We start from the raw sequence: 25,118 nt of genomic DNA, 5'->3' as shown, positions 1-25,118 counted from the left end.
ACATCTGCACCTCAGGTGCAGAGGCAGCAGGTACAGAGTGATGCAGGGGCTCAGTTAAAGGCTGTGAGGAGCAGTGGTTGCAAACAGCTTCATTGCACTCAACCAAGATGAGGGACAGCCAGAACACCTGACCCCAAAGTCAGTTCAATAGCTTTTAAAACCATTGTGGGAAAAGTAGCAGGAAAAGTGCAGCTTCCTCTTTGGCACTGCTAGTTAATACACCCTGCTAGTAGATATTCTCCAATGCTGTACTGAAATATGAAGTTAATACATCACTAGCAAGCTTTCAGTCAGAATGATGTACTATTCAAAGTGGAATTAGCTAGAAGGATCAATGCACACCCATTACTCTATTTAAAATAATCATTGGAAGACTCATTAACTTTTTTTTCTCTTCTCTTGAAACAACATAGTAAATGAAACATTTAGGAGCACCCCCTCCTCCAGTATATGCACCTCTGTGACTTCAGTATATTTTCATTCATAGCAAGATTATTAATACCTGAGGCCAAAACCCAAATTTAACTCAACAGAGTTTGCCTTCAAATCCCTAAACCTGAAACCAGTTTCCATAGGCAAAGACAAAATCAGCTGTAATGCACATTTTTTAAAAACTCAAAGGTCATGGTAATATCTCTGTGAAATAGTGCATGTGCCACCTTAAGGTTCAGTGTCATATCTTGCCTGGATACCTGTTATTCTCTCTGATTTTACAGATGAGTAGAAAATTGAAGTATTAAGGGGGCTGTTTCCATCTCTTGTTTTCCCTTACAAATATATTCTGCAGGATACTTACTTTGGGCAGTCCATCCATTACACAGCAAATGCCTTCTGCCTCCCTGCTCACCTCTGTCAGGCTGCAGGCTTTTGGCCAGATTTGTCCTTTTGCATCAGCTCATATGGGAGATGTGCAATTATAGCTTATATGGGGGAGATGGAAGAAAATATCATCTGTGGAGGAGCGGGAATATATCATTCTTGGATCATTTGGTGCTTGCGAAGGTGAAAAACTTAGAGCACCAAATCTAGCTTATCATTATGTCGGGAGCTCTGTAGGCATTTTCTTGGCTTCACAGATAGCTCAGTGTGCTATTGTGTCAACCAGTATCCCTGCTCACCCATCAGTTCTCCTGGAAAGCTCCAGATAAATATTTCCTGCTTTATTTCAAAGCAAAGCACCATGTAAACTTTTCATATCTGTTCATCCGCATTCCAGATCCGGCTGAAATCTTTCACTTCCTTTTATTCAGTAGTGTTTAAGAAACTAGATATTTATCCACAATCAGATTTTACAATGTAGACTTCAAAAGGGAGAGAAGCAAGAGGTGGGACAATGGAATTAGTGCAGAGCAGAAGGGTGTGGACCACAAAGCCAGGATCCTTTCCAAGTGCTGCAGACTGATGCGGGTTAAAGCATCGTTGTTCAGAAGGGTTGGGAGTAGGGCCGCCCAAGCTGATAGCTAGCCTGAAATTATTTGCCCCTGAAGGCATGGATTTGAAGAGTTTCAAAAGCAATATCCCTAGTGCTTTCCCTTTAGTGAGAAAAGAATGTTTCTTTTGATGGTGATTATCTTGGATTCTTTAAATCCTGTTGCTGTGATGTTAAAATACGTATTGTGTGGCACAGTGTTCACATTAATGGGATTCTTCTAATTTCTGTTCTAACCAACTGAAAATCAGGTCCTTTCCCACAGAGATTGGGGACTGGCATCTGTCCAACATCACTGAGCTGATAGAAGAATAAATTGTTTAACCATGTTGATTGTCCTGAAACCCTACAGGACAATTTAATCTCTGCAACCTAGTTAATCATAATAGTTTTCTTTTTCTTCTTCGTTGTTTGTACAGAGTGCTTGGAGCTTAGGTTTTTGGCTGGTGAGTCGTGTATCTTAACTGCAGGCTGTATGGGAGCTGAAGGCACACAGTTGGGGGAATATTACCCCTGACTTTCAGTGTTGTAATTGAAAGTAGAGTTTGACACATTGGCATCTTTCTGTGTCAGCCACTGTCAGTGGCTTCAGCTGCCACGGTTAAGTATGTAGTCATTCATCCTTGGCAGGCAGCGTCCTTTGCAGCATGAGAGGATGGTCTCTGGATGTTAATGCTCAGCACTCTGGGAGCAGCTGGCTATATCGAATTCAAGGCATGCAGATTTTCTTGGCCATTTTACTTAGCAGATGGGTAAGGCTTGATAGATTGAAGATTTAGTTTCCGAGTCAAGGGCCAAATGTTGCAGTGGGAGAGAAAAGTAAATTATATCACTATTCAGAGGGGAAAGGCTCAGGTACTGTATCACAAAATTGTTGCCATTCATTTTCCTCTGCCTTGCACAAAATGCATGTCATTTCACCTTTCAATATAGCCGACTGTGGCATTCTCCTTCACTTTGAGATGCTTTGCAATACTGTCTGTGAGCCCATTTAATGAGCTTGAAAGCAGTCACAGCAAATTTATGACAGTTTAATGTCTAAATGCCAGATATTTTTAAAGGTGGAAATGAAAGAGAAATTTGTATTTTGTATCAACCCAAATAGGTGAGTTTTCTTCAGTTCTTTTTTTCCCACACCCTTTTCTTCTAACATATTTTTAAAAGGAAAGTGTATTCCCTACTCCTGATCTGTTAACATGATTAATTATTCACCTACTTCTCACAAGGTTGCTGGTACCAGTGATTATCAGAGAGCTTTGTGGTGCTCCCTCCAGACCTCCTTGGTTGGTAGGAGGATAATCTGGGTTTCAGAGAGGCTGCCTGGAGCTTTGGGCAATGGGGGTGTCTGGTCCTTTGGACAGGGGTCTTATAGTTAAGGTCTGATGATGCTGTGTGGCCTCTCTAAATGCCTCAGTATGTATTTGGGGGTTCCCCTGCTTTTATTTGTTACTGTTTCTGAAATAAGCAGGGTAAGATCAGTATGTTTGCCTGAAATCTTTTTTTTTCAGCTTTATAGAGCTGTTTCCAGCAGAAAGACAGGTCATGGATTACTTACATGACTTTAGCATATGGCTTTAATTATACAGCATGTGGCATAAATTTTAACACTTTACAAGTCTGCTGAGTTTTGATAAATCAGGGTCTTCAGGAGGTTCTGAGTTTGTCCTATGAAATAATCAGATGAACAGAGCATTTTACATGAACAGCTTTTAGATGAACAGGCTGCTTTACAATGAGAGAAGGTTGGTGGGTTTTAACTCCTGAGCATATGCTGAGCTCAGCACAGGGGTAGTCCCTTGCCCAGTAAAGTCTATTTTCAGATGCTGTGGCTTGGTGGCTGGGTTAGCGTGGTCAGCCTGGCTGAGGTGCTCTGGTCTGTCCTCTGCTCACATTCCTGCTCTGCTCAGTCACTGAAACTGTCCTTTTGGAGTATTAATGTTATCCTGAGAAGGGGCTGAGCTCCCTAGCCTGCCTCCAAAGGTACAGCTGTAGAAGCAGCAGGACTTTGAAGCACAGGGACAACACATTGTCCTGCTCAGAGGTGTTAACCCTGCTGTCAATAGAGTTCATGGCTGATCAGCCTTGTTCACTGAAGAAGGAATAATTTCTCAGTCCCTGCATCAGATGCAGGAGCTGTAAGTCAATCCAGCCTGTCTAGAGTATGATTTCCACTATGACTTCATGGGAAGAACATATCTGGTTTGTGACTGCAGAATGTGGTCACTTGTGCCTTGCCTTTTCCCATATTGCAAATATTTGTCTTGTTCATTGCATTAGCATCAAGCCATTCTTTCTATTCAGAGTGGCACGTGCACCAGGTATTGAAGTCACCCAAAAGGTACAATAAACGAGATTTTGCTCCTTCATGTCATGTTCATCCCATATTTACCCGATGGTGAGAGCTCTGTTAGCACAGGAAACTGCTTAATGATATCTCTGTGTTTGTTTTTCCATTGTGCTTAGCATGATGGTTACCTATTTATTTCTGCTGAAGAGGATTACAGGCATTTTTCAATTATAAATTATGCATGCAAGCATTATTTAATCTGTTTACTGCAGACCTATAGAGTGTTAGTCAGTTTTGAGCAAAAACATCTTGTACAGGAAGCAACATTTGTAGTAGTGGGACTGTGGGTATTTTAGGGCAATTTCAGGATGCTTTTCCATCTGTCTGTTAATACTCACTCTGCAGCATTGTAGGCTTGTGTTTGTGCCTGGAGTTCCCATGGCTTAAGGAATTTGTCATTCTCTGTGTTTCTTCTGGTAAGATCTTGAAGAAATGGGGGAGAACTCACAGCTTTTCACTCACAGCAAAAGGTTTGCCCAGCTTAGGCAGGTATGTGCTGGGTGAAGCCAAAGTGCCCAGACCCAGTTTCAGGTATGTGATCTTTCTCTTAAGGTACCAGCAGAAATGTGGAATGTAAGGTCAATCTGAATAATTCATTGCTGTTGTCCTTCAGGATATGTTCACAAGATAATAAAAAAATACATGTCTGGAACACATATAGCAAAGAATGTTAAAAACAGTTTGTAGGAGGATATGAGCTCAAGCTTCATGACATGGAATCATAAAGCAGGTCAGAAGGATACTTCTTATTCTGGAGATTTTTTTCTTTCTGCTTTTTTTTTTCCTTCCTTTCTTTTAAATATCAGTTGTTATCAGAGACAGGATTCTTGTATGGGTGAATCTCTGATCTCAACCAGTGTGGTAGCTGCAGGCCAGTTAAACCACAGACGTGCAGCAATGGGGATAGAACTTGACATTTTGGATTTCAGAAACCTGATTTCCTCTGTGAACATAGGCAGAAAAAGGATACAAAGAAGTGAAAAAAAAAAAAAAGAGAGAGAGATGAAATTCATGGTGGGTTTTTTGGGCTGTTTAAGAATTTGAAGAAGAAAAAGATGTACGAAAATTTTCGTTCTGAAGTCTGAACCCTTTTGATCACTTTTCTAATGGTCTTGTCAAGATCCTGAAACAGTTGTACTGAGGTGTGAGAGAACTGTGTGTGAATGTAAGGTAAGAGGAAGGAAAACGTTTGGAAGGAAAATAAAGCTATATCCCATGCAGGTCTGAACTGACAAGTGGTACTTATTTGAATATTATTTTTAAAGAAACATGAGATCCTGCTCCCCATGCCCCTGGAGAAAAGAAGATTTCAGATGCATGGAGCATTTGCCTTCCAGCCTCCATAGCAATCCTGTGCCTGTTGGTTGTGTGCTGTTGAAGAACACAGCACATTTGCAGAATGTGCTATCAAAGAGGCTGCATGGCTGGATCTATACAGCCACACCACCTCAGATTAAAGGGGCGCTGCCAGGGCTGAGGTTGAGGATTGATCTACTTTGACACAAAATCCCAAAAGGAAGAGTTCTAACCTTTATGATCCTTTCTGTCTATTTGCTTTTTTCAAGCTGATTGGAGCTGTCACCAGAAATAAAACCAAACTAAACAGAATAAAAGTCTTTACCACTTATAGTTAGGCAGCAGTAAATAAAACATTGCTTAAGTACAGAGCAAGATTTTCTTATATTCTTGTAACATTTTAATGATTTATTTTTTCAATGGTGCCCATGGTTAGAGAAACCTGGATAAATGGAAAAGATGCAGGAATGTGTCACACAACAGGCCCTGTATTTTTAGTGTTTCTTTTTGATTTGTCTGATGTCAGACAGAACCTACAAACTGGGTAATTGGGTCCACTGTTCTGTGATTATTATTTATACAGGATCCAAAGTGTACAGAGCACCCTTTTGGACATATAAAAGTTTATGCTTCAAAGAGCTTGCAGCCTTCAGGGTAATGGTGTTCTGTCCAGTAACATCTGAGCTGTATATATTTCAAAGCTGCTTTTGCTGCTTTGATAATTTTATTGCATTTCTTGCCCTAGATGATCATTGCAAGTTCTGGAGTACTGTGATGAGGAGAGGATTTTCAATTTCCACTTACAACACCAATCCATTTTGTCTCTAGAGGAGTGCATGAGAATGTATCCTGAACACAGCAGAGTAGTTCATAGGGCAAATAAAGGGAAAAAGAAAAGTGGTTTGTTTTGGTTTATTTCAATGCAGTTGGCTGAGAAGATAATGAGATTTCTACGATTCCTAATTAGTTTTGGGGAGGAAGGACAAGATGAGAGGTGCTTGTGCTTGTGAAACTTGGGCAGTGGATTCCAATTTTCTTGTCAGTCTATTAAAATTTGTGATATTTTTACAGCACATTTTTTGGATATGCTGTGGTCAGTGATGTCCTTCACCTAAGAACAGCTCCAAGCTGGTTCTGCCCTTCATAGATCAGTGTGTTCCCTGCTGAGCACACAGTCCTTTCTCAGGGTTTTCTTCTTTTGTCTCCACTCCTTTCCAAATGCATTAATACACAGCCATAATGTGATTAAACTCTGTTTTTCTTCATGACGTTGAGGTCATCAGCAGGCAGTAAAATACAGGGCAGCTCTTTTGTATCTGATGTGTTGCCCATTAGGAGCTGTCCATCCAGAAATTATCAGCACCGCTCACGTTCTGAAGCTGCCTGGTGGGGGAAAGAAGGAAGAATGTACCCCATGAGTAAGATGCATGCAGTATTTACCTCCCAAAAGTAAATTGGCAAGTATCTTAAATAGTGGAACATGTTCACAGAAATTGTGTTATTCCTACAATACTTCTGAAGAGGCAAAAGGTTTAAAAAAAATTGCATTGTTGGTTGTGAATTCCTTGGATGTGTGCAAGTAAGTGACTGAAATGATGGGTTTAATTTGGAAGTTGTGGAGCTCAACAGGGTTAATCCTTCCTGCTGCCTTTCCCTCCTCTCTCTGGTGGTGGATCTCACTGGTGTGGAGGAGGACATGGGCAATTTCTGAGTGATAGAAGCAATGTTGCTGGTCTTGGTCTGGCAGTGCAGGCAATTACACTGTCAAAAGTTGATTATTTTTTTCTAGATCCTCTCACAGAGCTATTTTGCCTTTCCTTTGTCCAAGTGACACTAAATTAAATAAATTTTAAAATGTGAATAGCAATGAGATGCCAAGGCCAAACTCCATTAGGGCTGAAAGGGATCCAGCTTCACTGACTGCAGTGTCAGCAGCAGATTTATGGCCATGTTGGTAAGGAACGAACTGGTCTGAGATGACTTCTGTTTATCACAGCAGCTCTCCTCTATGAAAGCAGGAGTAGATGGAGAAAAATCAGCTCTCTGTTTTTAGGCTTTGCAGGGCTGATAATGTGGTTAACGTTTTAAAGAACATTGAGGACACATTTTATTTTTATTTAACCTTCCTCACTTTATTTTGTTGACACCATGTACCTTAGGCATTTGGTGAAGATCCATTGTAAATGTGAGAACTAAGCAGCTTGTTAAGTAACATCTTTTTTATTCTCTCATTAGAAGATTAAACTGAAACTGTTCTGCCTAATGCCAGAGTAGATGTAACCAATCCTGTATCCTTTGCATGTAGGTCAGTCAGAGGGACAATTCAGCACTGGATCCCATTATCCATGGGTTGAAGGGCGTTGTACATCATGGTAAGTAGCTGCTTAAACTTTCTTTTGTTGGGAAGGGGAGAGGGGCAGAAATGTTGTCCTTAAGGGATCAGGTCACCCCTGGAAGGACACAGTGAGCCCACACATTCCTCATTCACTGATGTTTAAGGGCATCACAGCCATTATTTGATAGGTAAAGATCAGAGTCATTTGTTACCTGGGAATGGTTTGGGGTGAACAGTAAACAATTTGTTTCTTTTCAGTCAGTGCTCCAGAATGCATAAGTTATCAATCACAACCTGCTGCAATCTATCATTCATATTAGAACTTTGAAGGCAGCCTGGATACTTCACTCTGTTATTTATCTTCTGTTTGCTCTAAAAATACACCTCTCTGAAGTTTCTATTTGTAAATAAATTATTTGTCTTTCAAATTCAGGGAACTGATAATGAAACAGAAAATTAACTATCTATGAAAATTAATTAAACTTTGCAGCAGATGAACATCTTTCTAATGCTGGCATAAATTCGATCATTCAGCTGTTCTGATGCATGTACCTATTATCCTTGAACTTATAGCAGGTACTAAAATAAATATTAATATATTTTATACTTTTATAACCAATTTTTTACTTGGGAATTTTTCTGAAGCCTTACCACAGGTAATGCATCATCAGCAATGACATCAAGATGCTCCGGTTTCCAAAGTACTCTTGTCAGGTTTTAAAATAATGATTTGTAAAGTTTTAATAATCTCATTGTAATTCAAAAGGCATCTGCTGGAATGGTGCTCGGTACAATAATAAATCTCTGTTCCATCTATAGTGCTGTGATAAAACATCTTTGTACCTTTTCTGAGGATTGTCTTTAGACATTAGCTAGTGCTGTAGAGCTTAACAGACATTTTTTTTCTCTTGACTGCAAACCTAAAACTAGTTGACAGTGTTAGATTAAAACAAATAGGATTTTGGATTAATTGTTCTCCTTTCAGAATCATTTAACTTTGCAACTGGGAAGGCAAATAAATCCAAACACTGTGAAAAATGGGTTAAATGATAACATGCCATAAAGTCCTTCATTTAGAGAATTTTCCTTATGTTTTGCTGCTTATAAATTGCAGTGTTCTGCTGTGAAATAAAAAAAAAAACACACTGAGCTGAAAAACTGGTGTGGTTTTCCACAAAAATAGAAGTTATTACCTCTTTGCTGCTGGATAACAAAACAGGCCACCAAAAGCAAAGCTGGGATGCGTTAGGCTGCAAGGTTTTTTTCAGTGTCTGTGTAATTTGACACTGCAGCCAAGCTGCCATTTAACTGGACTGGGATCTCTTTTTAGTTTTGTTCTTTACCTGCTTTCTATTCCAAGACTCCAACTCCCTGCAAGCACGCAGGGTTTTGGCCACTTCATCAGGTTTTTCTGCTCCCTGTCTTGCTCCTTGCAGACAAAATAGTGGATAATCACACCAGTGTCTCCTAAGAGGATTCTTCCATTCCCAAAATTAATTGTTTGGGTAGGATGTGACTCGGTCCTGAGGCTGTGATTCCCGGACCACATAATGATCAGTCCATCTCTGTGCTGTCTTACCCACAGCAAAATCTGGGTGGATAAAAGGTGTTTATTTTTATTTTGCACACAATGCACAGAAGTCTGCTAGTGTTTCAAGTAAAGGAAATCACTTGATATATTTCAATAGCTTGTTTCCTTTTCAAAACATTAAGGAAGAAAAAGAGGAAAATCATGCTTTCCTTCCTGTTTCAAAGGCCCTGATTAAAGGCCTTTTCTAAGGTTCTTTTGGTGGTTAAAGGAATTTCCTCCTGCAAAGCAGTTGTTGAAAGAGATCGTTCTCTTTAACTTAAATATTGATAGAACACTTCAGTGAAGAATTCTTTTAATTCATCTCTTTTAATGTTATTATATAGAATAACAGTAAAGATGTGAGGGTTTTATTCCAGATTCTTTCGTTTCTTTTCTTGATGTGGTTTACTTACATCTTACATGAGCACATTTTTATGAATTTATCTGAAAAGCTTCTTCCTGCCTTCCATTTGCCTTGCATTCAACTGGGACCCTAAGGCAACATGGACTTTTTGGCTGAAGTACAGTGAAGAACTCTTGTGGCTTTTGAATAGAGTGGTTGGATCAAGCAGGAATCCAACAAAAGAAATCAAAATTGAAACCTTATGTTTCTTTGCATTTTATAACATTTCCATTACCATGTTGGTTTTAGGTGGTTGTCACAATATAGAAGCACATACGTATAATGTAAAATTAAGAATACTTACAAACCTTGAGGTTTTCTCATCCCTCTCCCTCCATCTGGCAGAGCATGTTTCCTGGGTTGTGCTGAGCACTCACTCCTTCCTCACACTCATTCAGTTCTCAGCATGGGAATGCACACCCACACCCTCATCATCCTCATTTTGTCATTGACTAGAAGGCCTGGCCCTGTGTGGGGACTCCACTCTGCACCACTCTGTACAGGGCTCCCACACTGGCCTGTCCCCACAGTGGTGACAGATCTGGTAACACTCAGGTGAACACAATGATGCTTATGAATGATGAGATAGTTTTTTAAAATATTTTTTTGTATAATTTTTCTTTTTTTCTGTGAAGTTCTTGTATCCTTACATTGCCCTTCCAGGGGTATGCAGACATTTCCAAAGTCATAAGTACTTTCTGTAGAAGTGAAAGCAATTTTTGCTTGATATTTCATCAGGGATTTGAATTACTTACTAATTTGATGGAACATAAATAATTGTGCCCTTCACAGTGTCACCAGCTTAGTAACAATGATAGAGAAACATACACATAAAAATCAATACAGGCTTAGTTGCTACTTAGTTGATTTTGTTTCTTCATCTGCAGGCATAATTTTGTAGAATCTTAATGGCCACATTAAACTTAATTTTACATGAGAAACCATATAAAGTTTCTTAGCTGGAAGGGAAACCATGGTGTACCAAGCTGCCAGATGATGTCTGGATCTATGGTCATGCTTTGGGGTTTGCCCCAGGTTCTTCCTGCTGAGCAGGATGTTCCCACACCTCTCCCCAGCTCCTGCATCTGCCCTCCAAGAGCAGCCCAGGCACTCCGAGAGGGCTCTTGCAGGAGCTGTCAAATGCTTGTTGCTGATTTTGAAATTGCTTTGGTTTAGTGCTCTGCCAAGGATTTGTCACACCTCCCGCCAGCCAGGTGCCTGCTCTTGTCACTGCTGCTCTCTGTGCCCCAGGGCACGGGGAGAGGTGCTGCCAGGAGCCCAGCCAGCACTGCCAGCTGGGAGTGGGCAGCCCTCCCTGGAGAAGGGTGGGATTTGGATTTTCTGGGGCTGGCTTGCTCTTTCAGCTCTGATTGCTGGGGGTCTTTTTTTAGCTCCTCTGCAAATGCTCTTCTCATTGTGAAAGCTGGTGGGAAAGGTCTCCAGCAATGCTGCTGCTGGCGGGATGGGTGATGCATGTTGTTCTCTGAAGTTGGATCATAGGTAAAAAAGCTGCTGGTGCCTGGCTGTGATTGCACCACACATGGGCAGTCTTGGTGCTGCACATCTGACTCTTCTGCCCGTTCTGCTGCCCTGGTGCTCAGCTGGGTGCAACACCCTGAGCCCCTCTCTACTCCTCATCCTTCTTTGTGATGCTGAGCATTGCAGGGCAGGAAGGAGCTGCTCTTATGCAAGGGCTGAGGAGGCTGCTGAGGCCTCAGAGGGAATATTGTGCCCTTGTGGGAACAGGGGCTGAAATACCAGGTTATGTGTTATACAGTTGATTTGCATTAAAATGGCTATGAAAGCTTTTGCCTGCCACACGTTCCAGCAAGGTCTCAAAGGAGCACCTGGCAGGATGGAGCTATTGCACAGAAACATTGCTTTTCCCACCTTTGCTGTCTTTGGTTTGCCCTTTTTGGTACAGTTTTGTCTGTAAGCCTCTTAGAGAAGCCTTTTTCTTGTTTTTACTGGCTGCCTGGAAGGCATTAAAACGAGCCTTCTTTCCTGATGTCAGTCCTGGGGGACACCCAGTGCTGGAGGCTGTGTGACATTCACCTTTTCCCAGCCTGGCATGGCTGCTGTGCACAGGACCACAGTCCTGTTTTAGTGTGCAGGCAAAGTGTTGTCAGAGGGGACAGCAGCCCACACTACCCCAGGCCTCTGGAAAAGATTTCAGGGTGATGGAAACCATGTTTTTGTCACTCTGTCCTGTTCTGTGTGGCTGTCATCAAGAATCTACACGGATCAGCAGAAAATTATTATTAGAGCACAAATAAATTACTGCAGCAGAAAAGGCTCAATGTCACAAAAATGGGGCTCTTATTACCTTCCTTGTCAAAAGTGAGCTCTGAAAATCAAAGTGCTACCAGATCAAAAGCTTAGGTACAAAGTGAATCAATGGCATCTGTTGCTTGTTTGTGAACATGAGGTGGGGTGAGGGAAGGAGAGGAACCTTGGTTTATTTAAAAGGAAGGTTGGAAAAAAATCTTAAAAAGCTGTAGCTGGAATCCAGCATGGAGCAGAGTATAGTCTTGCATCTCCCTTGAGATGGGCCAGAAGTGGTCAGACAAGGGATTATAAAATATCTGGTCTTACTGGAAGGAACTTACCAAAATACAGTGGAAACAACTGCTTTAATAATGAAAAAGGATAGAGAATAAATATGTTGCACATCTCTCCAGTTGTCCTAGGTGAAAAATCAGTGAATAACCTGTTAAAATAAATCAGCACTAAAAAAGAAGCAATCTAGACATTGTTAGTTACCCTGTGGATCTATCACACCAGAATGCATAATAACAAGAAAACACCATTAGCACCATGACACGTTTTTTCTTTTGTTTTGAACTTCAACCATAACACCGCCTGACAAGCTGTTTGCCTTCTACACCAAATATCATGGGCTTGTAGAGAAGGGTGGGGGAGAGGGCTGAAGGTGAGATGTGATACCGTGGGACCTCATCTTTGAAAGTAAAACTTTGAAGAAAGCAGCAGCTCAATTTGGAACAAGGAAGGACCATCAAAGGGAGAGCAACGCTGTACATTAAGCTGAGAAGGAAATGTGGAGGAGCATTTCTTTTTCCTCAGGGATGAGCTGGATATATTCTTTTGTTTTCTGATCTGTTCTTGTGTTCACAGGCAGAGTAGCCCTGTGAAAGGGGCCAGGACATGATTGCTGTGGAGCAAAGGGGAGGAGGAGGGAAGTGGGAAATGAAGATGAGAGCAGAGGTGATAAGTTCACACCTTATATAGGACAGCTCTGTGCATAGCTGCAGGGGTCTGTATAATTTAAAGGAATAAATGGTGGAAGTGTTGGAAATCTCTGGTCCTTCACCTGTCTGCTCTGCAGAAAGCAGTGCTGGTCACAGCTGAGTAAAGACCAGCAAGCTGACAGAGAATTAATAATGGCACAGAAAAATTAATTCAAACTAACAAAAAAGATTGCACTTGTAAAAGTTAAGAATTAAAGCTGACGCTGAATGTGAACAAATCATCTGCAGGGAGTAGGAGTTGGGTGCCATTCTGCTGGGTTTTGGGGATATTTGCTGAGAAATGAGGGGTGGAGAAGTCTGAGAACATGTGGTTTTGCTCTGGCTCTGCAGGAGCAGATGTGAACAATCCATGCTCCTCTGGGCATTTCTGCTTCACGTCAGCCTCTGCCAGGCTCCAGTTTTTGCCAGGGATCCTCCCCTCCTCTAAACTTTGTCACAGTTTATTTTTCCTCTTATTGCTGGTGCTTATTCTGTATTTCTTAGTTTCCTTGCCTGTCCAACCTCATGTACCTCTGCCTCAGATCAGGTTTTGGGAAACCTGAAGAAGTCTCATCCCAGTCTAGAATGCCAACAGCTGCTCTGCATCAGCACTGCTTAAGCATGAAAGGTTCAGAAAAAACATTTTCCTTCTTTAAAGAGTTAAGACCTCTTCTCTGCAGCTAAACCTTTTCCTCCTAAGCTGCTTTAAGAAAGGGAGAGAGAAAAATTAAGCCTGAGACCAACACGTGGCATGGAAATGGTTTTTTGTGAATAAGAGACTTGCCTTTTTTATTCCTTCCTCCTGGCTTTTTGTACCTCTCACTGGTTGTCTCAGATTAAATTAGTCTGCAGGACTGTGTTATTATCTCACTCCCCTCCTCCCTGCCATGCTGTGCTTTCTGTGTCCTTACAGCTCCTTACATTGCTCAGCAGAGGCTCTTTAAAAAAAAAAAAAATTAAATAAAAGCGAGAAAAATAATTGCACAATAAATGACAAGAATTACCCTGAGTACAGAGAAGTGTCAGATACTGCTCTTCCTGCAGGATTTACACAGCAAGCAGTCATCTGATGATCCTTTCAGTAAAAGTAATATATAACATTTGTAATCTCATCTTTAAAATCACCCCCACGAGTCTGGTCCTTGGCTGTGCTTTGCTGCCTGCTTTATCTGGGAAGTTCTGGCTCAGTGGGTGTGCAACATGGTGTCCTTTTGATTGTGTGTTTTGCTTTTTAAAGTTTGAATGCAGAAGCTTTAGAATGTCTTGGCTCATTGTGAAAATGAAATTGGCAATAACATTGTTTAATAAATTTGGGAGACTTTCAAAGCTCTTCATATTGGTATTGCAGATTTCAGTTATTCAAAGTGTAGCTGGGTACCTATCAGGCACTGCACATACGTTAATTTTGGAAATAAGCTCATTTTAAGATATTGTTTTCAATGCAGCCAAGTTCCTGTTTTCTTACAGAAAATCATGATGAAAGTCCCAAAGCATTCCATGAGATATAAATGGACTTGGCATATAGTTATTTTCTTGTGATGTCCAATCCAAGTTCCTGTTAGATGTAAAAGAGTTTTGATCACAGATAGTTGTGTGCTGTTTACCTGCATATCTCAAGAAGCCTCTTACTCTAGTGATTTGGTTAAAATTCAGGTCTTTTTCCATTAATTTACAGACTGTATTTTTAGCAAGTCAGTCCTCAAAGGGAAAATTTACAACTGATGGCTTTTTCAAAATAATATTTGTTGGCACCGGCTTGTGAAAACTGCAGTAGTTGGTGGAGATCCACTGCTGGTATCTGATTTAAGATCTGATTTTTTTCCTTTGCTTGGTAAACTATTGTGCACAATTTAGTATTAGTCCAGACCTAGTGGTGATGAGTATAAATAGGTCAGGCTTTTAAAGCATGTCTCCAGTTGCTCTGCCTTTGGGCCAGGTTGTGCAGAAAATGGCCCTTTGTCTCATGCAAAATGTTGGGGAGATTTCTCAGCCCAAATAAAGAATATGCTGTGACTTTTCACGTTGGTGTTGTGAGACACAGACCAAGAGGCAGATGTGAATGTTGTGTCAGGAGGTCAAATCTGTTACCAGCTGGTTCAGATGATTGTTTTTTGTGAATGTAAGAGTTGAAATACAATATTGTCCTTTCATACTGTGGAACACTTAGTATTTTAAATGCCACATTAATTGTCTTAATGGTCAACAATGAATCTGTGGTGCTTGCTATTTTTACCTTTGAGGTGTTAGAGTGAACATGTTTTTCCAAGCATTGGTGCTGTAAACAAAGCATTGCTGTTGGTTTTCTGTGGGTAAAACTGCATTAGTGGGGTGATGTTTTGGATACTGCTCTTTGCTGCATCACCTGGGAGCACTGGTGGCAGCAGCAGGTTCTTGTTCTTTCCCAAGAGAAGTTCAGTATTTCGAGGGCCTGTCTTCAGGGTCAGGATCTCTGGGGCTCTGCTTTCCTGGATGTTTATATTTCTATTTGGGTGCTCAGGTGCTGAGATGGGAGGAGGAGAAGGAGCAGCAGAAGAGAGCATTGCAGGGCTCTGGTTTACATGTGAGAGTGAGTAGGTGGCTCATGGGTCAGTTTTGCAGCATTGATTTCAGTGATTCACAGGTGCTTGCAGGTAGACACATTTGCCTTGCTGTCTTTTATTGCTTTTGGCTGCCAGTTATTTCCTAGTACCTGTCAGCAAATGCTGTCCAATCAATCAGGTAGTTTCCAGCCTTTTCCACTTTCTTCCTCCTAGAAACTCTTCACTCCCCTCAGTCTGTTCCCAGACTCCTGGACACAGTTCATGCCCATCCCAGGCACTGTAAATGGGAAACAGGAGCTGATAATAAAATAGAGGTTTGTTATTATTTCCAGCATTGTTCTTTTTCATTTAGTAGGAGCTGTATATACATACACACATGTGCATGTGTGTATACAGATGTATGTATAAAAAATATTTCTATGATAATCAGTGGATGGTCTTGTTTAGCCCGGAAATTATTCCCCTTACAGTTTTATCAACAACAATAACCTACTTAACGTTGAAATCTTTAAAATTATATGACTTCAAAATACCATTTTCAAAACTGTCTCAAGGTCTTAGGAACTTTAATTTCATGGCATTTAGTGTTTCAATATGCTCTTGAAGGATATGGCAGGCAGGCAATGGAGTTTCAAAGTTCCTTTTTCTTTAAGCTTCATATGAAGATCTTTGTGACTCTGATTTCTAAAGCTGTGCACCATGCATCTAGATGGTAAGCGATACAAAAAAAGATATGTTTTCAAAAGTGTTACATTTTTAAAGCATAATCAATTGATTATCATCAATTTTAGCAGTCATTTTAATCCAATTATATGTATTTTTTCATTTTAATCTTTGGCATTCATTAATGAAAACTTAGAGCATTGCTTGTAGCCATGAAAAATTAGATTGAGTACACCCTGCCCTACTTAAACTGTGTATTAGCAAAGCTACTTTTTCCCTGAGAAATACTCTTTTTCACAGCTGGCTATGACTTCCCAAGTGCTTAGGAAAAAACCTTCTCTAATTGATAACCAAAAACTAATCATAGTCGGATACTTCCAGTTTGCATTCAAATAAGGTATTTCTCTGTCTAAATAAGCTTCCTTTACTTGATTATTCATATTGTAGTTCAAAATGTTTAAAAATGAAAGACAGAGTTGGATGAAATGTAGACTACTTAATACAGTGTGTATTTAATATAAAAGTTATGCATTATTCATTTTTGCAATTTGAATAACTTTGAATTTAGCATCCCTGTTCTTCATCTTTCCCTTTGATGAACAATTAATTATTAAAATATAATATTGTCAGCATATGGCACAAAAATTCTTGAAAGTATAAAATGAGCTTCCTTCTCCTGCCATCCTCTGATGAAGGGATACCATATTTGTGGTTTTGCAGAGCCTTTATCCAGCACCTGAAGTGATTCCATCATTGTAATTAAAAGATTACAAAAGTTAGAAATAGTTAAATTGTTAGTTTTAACTGCAACGTGTTTTTCTTAAATTCAAGTGGAAAACACTTTTCAAAATGTGCCTTTGCCTCCCAGCTCTTTCATGTGGAGTCACTGGCTGTTAATTCAGGGGATGTTGGCATAGTCAGACACTCTTTGGGATTCTTTATGGCCCACTGTTTCCTGAGTGCTGATATAGAGACAGCACTGATATAGAAATCCAGTGTCAAGGTTTGTGTAGTGCATTTGGAAATCAAGTCCCGTGACTAAGTTTCTAGTTTTTCTAACCAAGTTTTTCTGCATAAAAATGAGCCAATCAAATTAAATGTGACCTTTTGTTGTGATTATGACTTCTTGATTAGAATCTCTTTGAACTTTGGGCAATCACATATATTTTAGTATTTATTATTTAAGCACACTTTTTCTCACAGTGTTGTGCTGTGATGAGGAAAAAAATGTGGATTGTTATTTATTTCCTTTTCGGAGATGCAGATGTGGTCAAAATCTACTTGGATTAGAAGGAAAGGAATTGTTCACCGAGAGGTTGCAGTATTGCTGTGACTTTAATAGAATTACTTCTATTTTGGAATGCTAAAAGCTACGAAAACATCACAGACCTGTTGATATTGTGCAGAAAATAGAAGATACCTGAAGTTTATGTATCATTGGCATCGTGCAGCAAGAGTGGAGTTAAAAAAGTCCCCCAATTATCAGAGTGCTGCCAAGAGGTTTAGGCAACTCCTGATTTGATCAAGCTTTTTCAAGACTGTGGGATGCTGTGGAAATGAATTCTGCAGACTTCATCCTATTTGGAAGACGTGTGTGTCAGTCACCAGCCCACCTGCTTCTCCCTTCTGTTGGGGTGGGGAGGGGGGGTGGTGGGTTTGCTCAGCAGCTCTGGTGAGAGGGAAAGGAGAGTTCCCTCTGCCCAAGTGGGGGCTCCTGTTTGAGGCATGCAGGATATTGAAAGTGAGGAATGGAGCTGTCGGGAGAGCCCAGCCTGTCAGCCTGCCCGAGGCAGTGAGCACCTCTGCACAGGCTGAGAGGGCGCTCCAGCCTCTGAGTCTACATGAATTGCAGAGGATAAATGCTCAGAGATGGCAGGGAAATTGCCTTGCCTGCAGCTGTTCCCTCCTTTTCTTTGTTTCTTTTTCTTCACAGTGTTAAATATTACCAGCTTGTCACTGTTACTTGCAGGTGAATGCTTCCAGTGCTTAGGTCTGCATTTCAGGCTGTCCAAGGAGATTCTCAGAGAAAAACCGGTTTGTCCCCAGTCTGCTGAACCCTAGGAAGGACTTTCTTGGATTTGGGAGAAGGGGCAGCAGTTCTGCCCGTGAGATCTATTTGTAGTGCAGTGCTGGCAGCACCCTGGCAGTGCCAGCGTGGGTGGGAGCAAGCACTGCTTGGATGTTGCTTTGGGCACCACGTTGAGCTCCAGCAGTGTCCTGTGTCCCTGCTCCTCAGCCCAGCTGCCTGGCAGCTCCCAGAGAAGTTTGGCTGAGCAGCATGGCTCTGCCTTCTCCATCTCAGCAATCCACGAGGGTTTGACTCTGCTCCTGCATCCCTTCCTGCTGCTGGCAGAGATGGGACAGATACTGCCTGGTGTGCTTTGGTCAGGCAGCAGCAAACAGGACCCTGGGCCTGGCTGTGTCCCACTGGATTCTGTCTTGCTGCCATCAAGCTGGAGAGCCACGTACTGAGTGCTGGAACCACTGACTACAGCATTATTTCTGTACTGACATAAACCATGGGGTAGCAAGTGCATTTCACACCTGCACACGTCCAGATTAGGAGAGTGTGTGTTTGGGATGGGGCTGACTAGCATTTTGGCTGCTCTTTTAATAAACCACTTGTCAGCTCTTACAGAGGGTTTCTATTTTTCATTACACATATGACAAAATATGTTGTTGCCATTACACCTTGTTAGGCTGCCTAGCGATGTGATGTCTGTTTTAAAGACACATTAAAAAAAAAGTGTAATGCTGCTTGTCAATCTTCCCTGCAGAGAAGGAGACCTTTCTGGATCCCTTTGTGCTGAGGGAACTTCTGCCAACATCGCTGGGGAGCTACTACCGCTACACAGGTTCCCTGACTACTCCTCCCTGCAGCGAGATCGTGGAGTGGATCGTTTTTCGGAAGCCTGTGCCCATTTCTTACCATCAGGTGTGTTTGTTTTGATAGTGAAGCCAACCTCTTCATCTGCCCTCCTCAAGACAGTGATTTCAAACCCGCCAGTTTAATTTGGAGAACACAAATGTTTCTGTTGACAAAAAAGGAAGTGTCGGTGATTTTTTTTGAATTCTCTTAAGTAATATTGTTTCTGAACAGGAGCCATCAGTCTTGAGAAGACAGTACAACATGAAACCCAGTTTCCTTTCGGTGATTTATTTCATATTGTTTTTGTTAAGATTAAATTAAGCTATGGTGTAAATAGTTACATAGAGTTCCCTTTTATTCTTTTTAATTGAAACTTTCTTTTCAAAGTAAAGTGAGTGATTTCAGTTCTGCTCAGATTTAGTAATTTGAACTAATTACATTAGAAAAGACATCTTTCCATTAATTCTCCATGCTTAACTGTTTTTATAACACAGTAAAGCTGCCATTATGTGCTCAGCGAGCTGGTGCACAAATCTTTAAAATTAGCACATAGAAGCTTTTAATGCAAATAGACACAATGTCTGGAGTTTGAAGAATTATCCTGATAAAGCATGTCTAGATGAAGTCACATGTTTGACAGTTCAGTGTATTTTGACTATGTAAGACTGTGGTCTTTAGAAAGCCAACCTGCTGGACTTAGTCTTGCCTCTTATTCACCTGTCATAAGCCACTGAAAAAAATATTTTTACATTACTAATTCTGTCAAGTGCACATGAACTGGGTGATCCTGACTGACAGATGTTGTGCTCAAAGGTTTCAGAAGTACAGAAGGAACTTGCCATACCCCTGCTCCATGCTTTTTTTCCTGTTTGCTAGATCTCAGTGCTTCTCCCTTAGATTCTTTCATCTTTTTTTGACAGTCTGTGTTCAAAATCAGTTGCACTGCTTCAGCTGAGGCCCTCCAGAGGCTGAGGGACATATCAGGATTCATGTCTCAGCCACCCATCCTATTGTTATTTTGCCTGCTCCACAAAAGTGTGATGCTCCTGCCAGTGTTCAGCTCCTGGTCAGCCGGAACCCTTTTGCTGGAGGTTTTTCCTGGAGCTCTCTGGCAGTGCTGAGCACACTGTGCCCCCAGGCAGCCCCTGGTTCTGGCTGGAGCCTGGGACTCTGCACATGGTTCTGTTTGAATCAGACCCCTTGTGTTTTTCAGGCTATTTCTCTGATTGTCAAGATCATTTTGAATTCTGTCCTTGATGCAGGATACTTGCAATCCCTTGTAGCTTTTCACTACATCAATAAGTTTACTGTTTATTATTTGGTGGCTGCAAGGCCTGGCCCATGCTCAGTTTTATACCCTGTGTGCACATCAGGTGGGTCATGACTTCTTTTTTCTTTTTTAACAAACGCAAATAAAATAGTAAATACCAATTTCAGCTGTCTGTATAAAGGTGCTTTATCCTGGCATAGCTCCTTTCCTGTGCTGCACAGAAGTAACTGTTCCAAATCAGGCCTTTAAAATTTGGCATCGTGCTGCTCTGTGCATGTGTGTGTGGTTGAAGGGCTGGGAAGTGGGTAGACAGACTTTCATTGATACTACAACACATGTGGAATAAATAATAGTATTCTCCCCTCCCCAGTAGCTCTAGATGTGTGTGTTTCAAGAGCCTGCCACCCTGCCTCTGCTATGATTATTATTTGTTCCTCCAACAGAAACAGTGTAACATAATCCATTGCCATAGTTTAACCTTCTTTATCACAAACCCCATGAAGCAGCCTGTAATCCCAGGGGATGACAGTGATATTGTTTAAGCTTTGTTGCTGTTCCAATTAAATTCGTGCTTTTGTGCAAAATACCTTGCTGGAAAAAGGACAGTAGTGAAGTGGTCCATTTGTGGAGGCTTCTCTATTTTATTTGCAGTCCTCCATCATCATCATCTTCCCTGATAATTAGACAACAAACCAGGACAAGCTGTGTCACCCTGCAGATGCATTGTAAAGCTAAGTGCATTCAATGACCCAAAGCATGGCATTATCTCTTGTAATGCATACCTCAGAGTACCTCATTGTGCTCACAACAGTTTCAGTATTTTTAATTGCCATTTGTATATCCAGCCCTTAGAAAGCTACACATCAGGCTTTAATGGTTTGTAATTGCATGACTCAGAGTTTTAGATCAGGTTTCCCTGTATCTACAATAGTCTTACAAGAGCTTTTAATTTCTTTTTCTGAACAGGAGCTCTTGTACTCCTTGAAGAGCATGAATGTAGCTCCTTGACTGCAGATCCTCTAATTTTTTTTTTCCTGGCAGCTATAGATAAATTAATTTCTCATTTGTCGTAGATAATATTTTTATAGTGAAAGTGAGGTTGAAATGGCTTATATATACTTCAACACATAAAAAGTGGAAGGTTAAAAATCATGTTTGAATTGGCAGTTGTTAAAATGCAATTATACCTCCCCAAGGTAGCATGGCAGGAGAAAATATTTTAAAAGTTCTCTCTGAAAGTTTAAAAATTCAATTAATGTCACAGATGTCTAAGCCTAGAGACTTGACTTCAGAGAAGGAGTTACTACCCAAGTTCTTGAGCTTTTATAAAGTCACCTTAAGCCCTGTTAACTGGCTTCATCAAAACTGCTTCCAGTGCATGGAGTGCAAAAAGTATGTAAATAAGCACAAGAGTTATGATCTGTGCTTGTATTAGAAGGGTGTAGCAGGATCATCTGTTGTGGGGGTTCTCTTTAAGACAAAAGTGTAAGTCAGTCCTTTTACCCCTTTTTTAATCCATCCTCCTATGCTTTTGAGAGGGTCCTGCTACTAATTAGGAAATGGGCTTTGAAATATTTCAAGGTGTTTCTTTGAAAGAATCAGAAACAGAATTGGGTTGAGAACCTGGAAATAAGGCATTCCTATAAGATGCAGGGAAAAAATACAATTCAAATCCCATCATCCACGCCTGCAAGACTGGAAACAGCACCTGAGCTCTGGAAGTGGCACCTGAGCTCCCTGCCTGCAATGGGAACTGGTCATTGGTGCTCACCCCTCCCTGCTCATCCCCTGCTGTCCCTCTGCTGAAGGGGGCTCAGATACTGGTTTGAAGGGAAATTAAAGAATGGTAATGGGTGCCTCATGAGTCAGTGGATGGTGCTTAACTGCTCTGTTACACACTTCTTTGATTATTTTTATCAGCTTTATCAACTGAGGCTGCCATGATAACTCTTCCTGTTTTAAGATTTGGGGCTCACATGCTTCTCCAGAGCTTTTACAGCAGACACATTTAATGAAAAGTGTGTTAGTTTCAGTGACTTGTCATTAAGCTATGAATGTTACTCAAGTCCCTTTTTTGATTCCTGGGCCAGATTCTGTGCTCCCAAAATCCATACTATCAATATGTGTAACTGATGCGATGAAAACAATATCAAGACTGATTCCTTCTCTGCTCTGTCTTGCTCAGTCTTTCCAGCAGCAACATAACTAATTCTAGTTTTTGTCCTGAATGATAACAAGGTAACAGTAAATGCTGTTACCTTGATAGCTGGGAGAAAAACATTAGCTGAAAATATTTTCTCCTTAGTTTGCTAGAATTTTTTTTTCTAAGAAACACTTAAGATACAAAGTAACAGAAAAGTTTTCCAATTACAGTTCTTTCTTACAGGTTAATACATTTTCTTATAAATAGCTCAGATCTGAATCCAACAGAAGAAACTTATTCCCAGAAGAGTAAATGCTAGCTGTGCCTAAAAGTGCTGCACGAGCTGGCTGTGAAGCTTAGCCTGGCAACTAAACTTCGTAAGGTATTCAGAGATAAGGAAATATTGCCTTATCCTGAAGAAAGCTCTCGGTGTGGAATGACCTGGAAGCACTTTTTGACGCGACACTGTGAAACAAAATTATGCCAGCAATGAGGAGGGTTTGGCAAGGCTGTGTCACACACGAAAGGGATCTTAAGGACAAATGTTTCTTTGCCAGTGACAGATGTCCACAGGTTCTAGAAGGCCTTCTCCCATGTTGGGCAGGATAAGCCCTGTGCTGAGATAAGGTGGCTGGCAATAATTTCAGTGGGCAGTCTGACTTCCCATGTGCTTTAATCAGTCTTGCCATCAACATTTTACTTCCTTCCATTTTGCTGTCTTATCAGCCACCCAGATTTCATGACATTGTTTTTCTAATTAACATCCCTTCTCTCCCCTGCCATGATGGCTGCAACCAGCTGGAGGCATTTTACTCCATCTTCACCACTGAGCAGCAGGACCATGTCAAGTCCGTGGAGTACCTGAGGAATAACTTCCGACCCCAGCAACGCCTGAATAACAGGAAGGTATCCAAGTCTGCTGTGAAGGATGCTTGGAACCAAGATATGACAGACATCTTGGAAAATCCACTTGGCACAGAAGCTTCCAAAGGTAGATTATACTTTAGAATTTTACACTTGACTAATAGGAGAATTTTTTTCTGTCTACTTTGTCATCAAATGGTGTCAAGAACAGCTGTGAGCTACTAAAGAAATAATGCAGGTTGTGCAGGCATTCCTTGTTGGTAAGCATCAATAAATGAACTAATTCTGCTTATGCTGCAAATATCTGTAGAATTTGCTGTCACAAGGTGTCGTGACAATACATCCTTAGAATATGTGGGTCTCAAAGCCACAAAATATGAATCTCAAACTGGCAATGTCCCTGGTTCTGCCAACTGGCTGTAGGGTCGTGGAGATGCCAGACAAAAAGGGAAAACCGGAGGGCCAAGGTCAGAGGTAAAATTTCAGCCCCATTAACACTGGGGCATTGGGTGTTTGAATAGAAGAGTACCCAGATGTGGTTATGGGTTTCATTTCTCCAGTAACAAGTCTTCTGAAAAACTGCCAACCTTTTAATTCAACGTTTGCATCAGTCTGTTGGTAATGGTGACAGGAGGAAAATAATCTCTTCCTTTTAGGCAGGTGATTTTCTAACATCTTGCTGGAGTGTTTCATGTGCCTTTTTGTAGAGCAGCTGGTGCTTGCTTCTCTCAGACACCGGCTAATGAGCTTGAGGGAGGTTCCCAACACTGGCACAGGCAGCCCTGGCTAGAGGAGCACATCAGAAATCCTGAGAGAAATGTGTTCTGGATAAAATAAGACTAGAAATAAATATAATTTACTGCTTTTATTTGCCTTTATTTTACCAACTGCTGTTATTTATAGGTATAAGAAATCACATGTACTTTTCAGCCTTGAGTCTTGCAAAGTGCTTGCTGTTTAACCTCTACTTCACCAGTAGAGGTAAAGAATAGAGGGGCAGTTTGACAGAAGGAAACAGCTAAGCAGATTTACAAACTTCCCTTTTTTACCTGGCATTTTCACCTGGCCAGGCACAGAAAGTACAGGTTTTAGAGGATGTGAATCATGAAAACAGCTGCGTTCAGCAACCTCACCTTCCCAAGAGAGTGCTGGGAGAGTGTATTTCTCAGGGCTCATTATTCTCTGAGCGTGCTTATCTATATATATATAATATACACATACACAAACCTCATGTACAGGGCAGCCTTGGGACAGGGAATTTGCATCAGAAGTGAGAAGGAGATCTTGGGAATGAAGAAATTCTGCTACGCTCGGATGCTCTGGCCTGTAGTTTTCAATCAGTGTTGTAACAGCAACATGTGTCAGTAATTTCTTCAGTTATATCCTCTGTACATATTATTTACCCAGAACAGTGATGAAAGTTAATGAGTTACATTATGCTAAAAGTGACAAAACTGACTAGTTTTTGAGTGTAGCCAAGGTACAATGGTACAACATTCAAGGAGATTTAACTGCTTTGGCCACATGCCTGCATATTCCTTATCTTGCTGGATTGTTTTTAAGATTATAAAGAATCTTGGGGTGGTTTTCAGCACCATAGTAAATAACTGAAACCTACAATTTTGTCAGAGCATTACAAACACTAAGGTCTCTAGTTAATGGGCTGATCTTGAGTTTGGAGCTGTCAAGACCAAAGGAGCACCTTGAATAACCAGAGAGACTCACCATGACTTTGATCTTTAGGAACCAAGCACACATGGCTTAGTTATCATGAGGTGAGCCAGCACAACCATTAGTCCATGTTTATGTGGTTTGGTTCCTGGGGACTGGTTTCCTGAGCAGGTTCTCTCTGCGTCCTCTGCCATTATGTTCAAGTACCCCAATGCTCTGTGTCTGTGCCTGCCTGGGAATTTGAATCTGTGACATGAGAGACCCTCAGGTGAGAAACATGCATTTCTCATGGTCTGACAACATTCAGTGTGCCATCTAATGGCAGGGATGAGGCTGGAGTTGGTGATTTCTTCCTCCCCCTCAGCTTTTGCTCTAGGAGGCTAATGGCTGGGCAGCCAGTTGTTTTGTACCAGCTCTGTTAGCCTGTCACTTTCTGGGTTATGTGCACATCGGGGGATACTGAAAATAGG

At 41.1% G+C, this 25,118-nt stretch overlaps 1 protein-coding gene across 1 annotated transcript in view; it reads left to right on the top strand.

The window, feature by feature from the left end:
- PTPRG (protein tyrosine phosphatase receptor type G) overlaps positions 1-25,118 on the top strand; it is a 390,724-nt gene that overhangs the window by 272,518 nt on the left and 93,088 nt on the right. Inside the window, exons 6-8 of the mRNA XM_030283424.4 lie at positions 7,378-7,444; positions 18,609-18,766; positions 22,912-23,104. Coding sequence (XP_030139284.3) covers positions 7,378-7,444; positions 18,609-18,766; positions 22,912-23,104 — 418 coding nt within the window. The remainder of the gene's footprint in view (positions 1-7,377; positions 7,445-18,608; positions 18,767-22,911; positions 23,105-25,118) is intronic.

This window comes from Taeniopygia guttata, chromosome 12, assembly GCF_048771995.1.
Source record: "Taeniopygia guttata chromosome 12, bTaeGut7.mat, whole genome shotgun sequence".
NCBI lineage: Eukaryota > Metazoa > Chordata > Aves > Passeriformes > Estrildidae > Taeniopygia > Taeniopygia guttata.
This window is presented reverse-complemented; position numbering and strand designations above follow the sequence as displayed.